Here is a 6,765-nt window from a genome sequence, read left to right as displayed (position 1 = left end):
TTTTTCTGTTCAGTATACGCAGTTGATCATTATGAAGAGCTATATGTTTCAGGTAAGTTGCTTAATCCTAAAATGTACTTGTCATTCAGGTCTACTGAACTTCTGCAATCTAGACAAAATATTGGTTAATAGCTTTGAACTAGCGAATCAGGTCATGGAGGCAAAGGAAACAAATTTATTGCTTGATACTTCTCCAAACAGTGCTCCACAACCTTTTATTCCTTTACTTGCTCCTTCCCCTATGGCAGCACCATTTTTCCACAATAGCACTCCAAAATTATCAGGTTTCTTTGGTTTCATGTATAACTGGCTAGATATAGATTGCAAGTATTCTTTTATTGTATGATCTTTTATTTGGTTTGTCATGTTGTTGTAGGGCAATGTTCATTGAACTTTTCTGCAGTTGACAATTTGTTAAGAACAACTGCTGTTGATTGTTGGGCCTCCTTCGCTCCTTTCTTAGCCAATGTTATTTGTTGTCCGCAGTTCGAGGCTACCCTTGTTATTCTAATTGGACAAGCAAGTAAAGATTCAGGTTTACTTGCGTTGGACTCTGTTCATGCAAATTATTGCCTATCAGATATTCAACAGATTCTTGGAAGTCAGGGTGTCCCTAGTGACCTTCATGATATTTGTTCCATCCGTTCTTCTAACCTCTCTGAAGGATCCTGCCCAATTAATGATACCATTGGGTTTGAGAGTGTTGTTGACTCTTCTAAACTCCTTGCTGCATGTTCAAAGGTTGATGCTGTGAATGAATGCTGCAGACAAATCTGTCAAAGTGCCATCAATGAAGCTGCAAAAAACCTTGTCTTGAAGGATGGCAGATTGATGACGAATATGGAAATTAATGATACAACAGTGGAGTATTCATCTACTGTGAACAGCTGTAAAAACATTGTCCTTAGGTGGCTATCTAGTAGACTTGATTCTTCATCTGCAAAGCAAGTGTTGAGAGGACTATCAAACTGTAATGTTAACGGAGGTAACTTTACAATTTCTTCTTCCAGACTCTTTGCCATCTAGTTTAGTAGTTTATTTGAGTTGCTTCTTGATTTGGATTCACAATCTGCTAGCATGAGTGAATGTCTAATTGTTGTTATGCTCTTTTGAGTATAGTATGCTCACTGGACCAATAATCATGCTTTATGAGTTAGGAGTTTGGTAACTAAAAGATTAACACATAGTTAATGGAACCTATAGAGGTGATATGGATGCTCAAGTAACAAGGAGCAATGGATTTTTTTTATATTAAAAAATGCCATTATTATTTGTCTTAGTGGTAGCATGATAGATTATTGAATTATGAATTAATGTTGTAGGGCATGGTTTAAGTTGATCAATTGATTTCACAGTATTTGAGTTGAATAATGAAAGGTAAAGTGTTGCCAAACAAAATTTATATTTAATTATAAAGGAGATTCAGTATTAATGACATGGTGTGAAGAATAAGGGGAATGTGGTGGCATATGGCACGATAGTATCCGACGGAGGCCCAAATGTAATGCTGCACAATGCTCCACTTGGGGAAGGCAACTTAAAGGTGTCTATTGATGTTGTTTTACAGGAGGAAGCAGAGCTTCCAATTCCACTTAAGTCGGGACCAACAGTAATGGTAGATGCTGTTGGAACTGTGGTTGGCTGGCCAAAAGAATTGGTGATATTTCCGACGACAAAGGTATTTTCAGTTCACTTTTCTGTTGCTATAGTTATATATTTTGCTACAATTATTTAAAATTACAGAAAAAGGAGAAACCTGCACCACCATTTGCTATTTTGGAGGTTCCTGATGAGAAAAATAAATTCAAGGAAGTTGAAAGTGCTCTACCAATGCCATGCAAGTTTTTGTATTCTTTTGTTGTTAGACTGATGACTGAGGAGGAGACCATTCCTATCGAATTTGATGAAGCCATGTTTGGACGTAATGTGAGTACATCGTTGTTGAGAGAGGATGTCATGCACTGTATGGAAATGAGAGAGATAGGGCTCAGGCAAATTTTGGTTTACATGGGGTAAGTTATGTCTTATATACAATTCTTCTCTTTGAATGAGTTCATGTCTTAAGTAACCATGTTTTTTATTACTTGAATGCAGTTACTTGTACAAGTACTTGAAGGAAACAAACAGGGCTGAGTATGTGTCGTTTGTGGATCCCAACAAAATACCAGCCGCTCAAGATGGCAATACCTCTTCACAACACATTGCTAATCAGTTGAAAGCATCAAACGGAGACAGCATATGCCTTATCCCATACAACACTGGGTAATCGTGCAAGTCTCATTGTACAATTTTTGCTTTTTTGTCATAGTGCATGTGAAATTGAGAATGCAATACATTAATTTAACTAAGCATCTAATCACCATGCGATTGGAACTACTAAAACTTAAGGTTCAAAAAACTGTTGGATCATTTTTATTGCACATTTAATGAAATGTTATTGTTACTATAAGAGTACATATAATAATACATATTTATTTGTCTTATCATGCTTTTGTTAATTTAATTCATGATTTTTTTGTCAACTTACTGTGTTTTGATTTAAAGTTTTCAGTTACAAAACATAACATGATGGTTCTTTCTAAATTGCAGTTTGCAGGTTGTGTGAAGAACCAGTACTATACGCAGACACAATATGATGAAGTGAGAATTAAATGGAGTGAATTTGTGTACTCGTATTTAAAGTGAATTACAGATTGTGTGAATGAACCAGTACATGTTTTTGGTTTTTTATGGCTTATTTTGATCATATTTAGGGAGATTTATTTTGTATAAACATATGCTGAAATCATGGCTTATTTTGATCAAGGCTTATGAAGTTACCTTTTGTGATGCTCAAAATTACTGAAGTCTAAAAATAATGAAGTAAAAAGAGAAAAATTACTTCACTTTATTCATAAAATCCGAAGTAAAATCTACTTATAACTTCGAAGCAATACAATTTGTTGCTGTAAAATAGTGTCAACTACTTCGGTTATTACCAAAAATTTCGAAGTAGTATCTATCTATTACTACGATCCAGAACGAAGCTAAATGTAATTTAATTGATAATTACTTCAGGAATTAACGATATATGACGAAGTAAAAGTAATCCATTACTTCATTTTTAACCGAAGTTAAAGTAGGTATATTACTTCACAACAAATACTAAACGATGAAGTCGAAAAGGATTTATTACTTCGGTGTTTTTAAAAACCAACGAAGTTATACGCACTTTTTACTTCGTAATATGTCCGAACCCGACACCCAATACAACTTCGTTTTTTCTGGGCCTACGACTTCAGAGTTTATCCGAAGTAAAATGAATCTTTTTACTACACGCGTGTCTATTTCGGTAAAAATAGGTCTTTTACTTCAGGTAATAAACGAAGTAAAAAGTCGTTTTTCACATAGTGGTTTTTCCTTATTTGCCTTGGGTAAGTAATATAAAAGAAGGGGTGAGGGGGCTTCATGAGATACAATTCTTATTCTTTTGTTTGGGTGATCTCTTGGTGTGACCGGCCCTCTCCCTTCTTCCTCTCCCTTTGCTCTCTTCTCCTTGGTGGTGGTGGTGGCCGGATTTTAGAAGAAGAAGGAGGAAGCTTTTGGGTGGTGTTCATCTTGGAGGATCGTCGCCCACACGACGTCCAAGGCGAGGCGAGGAATACGGCAGAAGATCTCGAGGTCATTAGCTTATAAAGAGAAGGTATAACTAGTATTTTTCTTCCGCATCATACTAGTTATTTTTCTTTGTATGAATTCTAAATACAAGAGGCAATTAGATCTAGTTTATCGAATTTATTTTTCGATTTTTTGTTTTCTTCTTTTTCAAATTTGTGATTCGATTGTTCCTTTTGGTTAACCTAGAGTTATTTAAGGAAATAAATATTAGCTTTCCTTAAAAGGCTTTGCCTAGGCGGTGGTGGTTGCTCCCATATCCAAGAAGGTCATGTGCCTCGCCATGTAGTCCTGGAAGCCAATTTTGGAAATTAATATTTATGGAATTAATAACCTAGGTAGATTTGAATCAATAGTGTTAAGTTCCGCTTGCGATTCAAATTTAAACCATTAAGAATAGATAAGTTAAATTTGGAATCAATGATGTTAAGTTCCGTCTGCGATTCCTTATTTAACTTCTAAAGAACACAATAGGTTATTTAAGGAAAGGTTCGACACTTGTACAAAAATTTTTGTACAGTGGAACCGGTACGTTTTCCTAGGTTTAACCAACAGTCTTAAGGTTTACTCCTTACAAGAAAGAGAAAACAAAAGGGAGAACTAGGAAGAGAAGCTCCTTCTTCCTCCTCACAAGGGTACCACTTTCTTTAGGAACAACAAGCGAAAGGATGTAAGTATCCCCTCACCTGTGGTACAAGTTGTTTATGTTTTCCATAAGATAAGAATGTTTGAAACCTAGGGTCACAATGTTGAACTTTCGGCCAAGTGTAGATAAAAGACCTAGGAAAACTTAAGACCTAAACTAACCATGTTCACTATGTCCCTATGATATGTATGCTATGATAGGAGATTGGTTTGGTGTTCTTATGCTTGTATGTTGCTTAAAACTTAATTTCATGCTCCTAAGGTGTTCGACCAAGACATGAATAAAAGGTTCAGGGAAGTTCAAGACCTAAATAAGCATGTTCATTATGTTCTTATGATAAGTACCCTAGTATAGGAAGCTAGTTAATGTTCTTATGTTGTATGCTTACTTAAAACCTAGATCTATGATTTTGAACTTTCGGCCAAGTATAGATGAAAGACCTAGGAAAGCTTAAGACCTAAACTAACCATGTTCACTTTGTCCTTATGATATGTATGCTATGATAAGAGATTGGTTTGGTGTTCTTATGCTTGTATGTTGCTTAAAACTTAATGTCATACACATATGGTGTTCGGCCAAGACTTGAATAATGGATTAGGAGAGGTTAAAAATTTAGGTTATCATGCTCATGACCTCCTTTAAGAAATGGTATGAAAGATTCTAAGTGTTTGCATGCTTGTATGTTGTTGGAACCTAGTGGTATTACACTATAGGGTTTCGGTCATGATGTGAATGAAAGACCTAGGAGAGCTTAAACTTAGTCTAACATGTTCATGACTCTCCTTAGGATATGATATAAAGCTAACTTAGGGTTATCATGTTTTGATGTTGCTTGAAATCTAGACACATGTTTCTTTATGGTTGGGCCATGGTGAATTTTAGTGTCTAAGGAAGCTTTAAACTAAATCTAGCATGCTCATGATTTCTTTTATGATATGATATGAAGTTAGCTTGATATTTATGCTTGTATGTTGGTTAGAGCTTAATTTCCTTCTTCATGAACTTTCGGCTATGATAAGGATCAAGACCTAGGAAAGCTTAAAAATTGGATTAACATGTTTATGACTTTCCTTATGATATGATATGAAGTTAGCTTGATATTTATGCTTGTATGTTGGTTAGAGCTTAATTCCCTTCTTCATGAACTTTCGGCCATGATAAGGATCAAGACCTAGGAAAGCTTAAAAATTGGGTTAACATGCTTATGACCTTCCTTATAATATGATATGAAGTTAACATGAGATTCTTATGCTTGTATGTTGTTAGAGCTTAATTCCCTTCTTCATGGACTTTCGGCCATGAAAGAATTAGAGACCTAGGGAAGCTTAAAAATTAGATTAACATGTTTATGACTTTCCTTATGATATAATATGAAGTTAGCTTGATATTTATGCTTGTATGTTGGTTAGAGCTTAATTCCCTTCTTCATGAACTTTCGGCCATGATAAGGATCAAGACCTAGGAAAGCTTAAAAAATTGGGTTAACATGCTTATGACTTTCCTTATGATATGATATGAAGTTAACATGAGATTCTTATGCTTGTATATTGTTTAGAGTTTAAGTTTATACTCTTTGAACTTTCGGCCATGATGGGATTAGAAGCCTAGATGTGTCTCACATGCTACGTTATGAATTAAGAGATGTTATTTAATGATTCCATGCATGATTATGTTTTTCTATGATAGGTGATGTGTTCATTTATACCTATGAACCATGCATGATAATGTCTCTTATGATGTGCTATATGCTCAAGTATGCATGCTTTATGATATGACAAGTAATATGCTCATTTATGTATGCTTATGATCCACGCATGATAATGTCTCTTATGATGTGCTATGTGCTCAAGTATGCATGCTTTATAATATGATAAGTAAAGGCCTAAGAGTTGCTTCCCTATTTATTGGGATTAAGAGCACTCTCTATGATATGACAAGTGAAGGCCTAAGAGTTGCTTCCCCTTGGGGACTAAGAGCACTCTTCATGATATGACAAGATATGATATGCTATGTTATGACATGAACCATGATATGCTATTTTACTTTGTATGGCTTGTACCAAGGGTGGGCTCCATAAGCGCCCCTAGGCCGACGGACTATGAACGGGTCTAGTAAAAAGGGATGGGCTTCTTAGTACGCCCCTAGGTCGACGGTCGTAGTACGGACCTAGTTCCCTAGTAGGTTCGGGGCTAGCTACCCTATCCTAGGGATTGGGCGCATTTATGTATGTATGTGGTACAAGCCCGGCCCTCATGATGATATTATGTTCAAGTACTATATGATATGTTTAAAGACATGTTGCACATGACATGACACATGTTTTAAAAGACATCTTGCATGATATGATTTATGATATGATATGTTATGCCCTTATGATTTATATGACATGATGCTCTTATGATTTATTATATGATATGCTTTTATGATTTATATGACATGATATTTTTTTTATTGATGATATGATA

The 6,765-nt window shown here is 35.4% G+C and overlaps 1 protein-coding gene and 1 long non-coding RNA gene across 2 annotated transcripts; both read left to right on the top strand.

The window, feature by feature from the left end:
* Nucleotides 1–241: 241 nt before the first annotated feature.
* Nucleotides 242–1,918, top strand: LOC122048206 (uncharacterized GPI-anchored protein At1g61900-like). The gene is made up of 3 exons (XM_042609799.1): nt 242–284; nt 377–985; nt 1,568–1,918. Exons 1-3 carry the CDS (start codon nt 242–244, stop codon nt 1,594–1,596), a joined length of 681 nt encoding a protein of 226 aa, XP_042465733.1. The 3' UTR covers nt 1,597–1,918.
* A 73-nt stretch (nt 1,919–1,991) lies between these two features.
* Nucleotides 1,992–2,627, top strand: LOC122049044. Its single transcript, XR_006130791.1, has 3 exons — nt 1,992–2,012; nt 2,095–2,262; nt 2,590–2,627. It is a non-coding gene; the product is annotated as an uncharacterized LOC122049044 (long non-coding RNA).
* The last annotated feature ends 4,138 nt before the right edge of the window (nt 2,628–6,765 follow it).

The sequence above is a fragment of the Zingiber officinale genome, chromosome 2B (assembly GCF_018446385.1).
Source record: "Zingiber officinale cultivar Zhangliang chromosome 2B, Zo_v1.1, whole genome shotgun sequence".
NCBI lineage: Eukaryota > Viridiplantae > Streptophyta > Magnoliopsida > Zingiberales > Zingiberaceae > Zingiber > Zingiber officinale.
This window is presented reverse-complemented; position numbering and strand designations above follow the sequence as displayed.

What these genes read in the sequence shown, in the direction of transcription:
- LOC122048206 (XM_042609799.1), top strand. Translation starts at nt 242, where the DNA reads ATGGCAGCACCATTTTTCCACAATAGCACTCCAAAATTATCAG. An exon ending in TAGCACTCCAAAATTATCAG is followed by an intron (nt 285 to 376) that starts GTTTCTTTGGTT and finishes ATGTTGTTGTAG; the next exon opens with GGCAATGTTCATTGAACTTT. An exon ending in AAACTGTAATGTTAACGGAG is followed by an intron (nt 986 to 1,567) that starts GTAACTTTACAA and finishes GTTGTTTTACAG; the next exon opens with GAGGAAGCAGAGCTTCCAAT.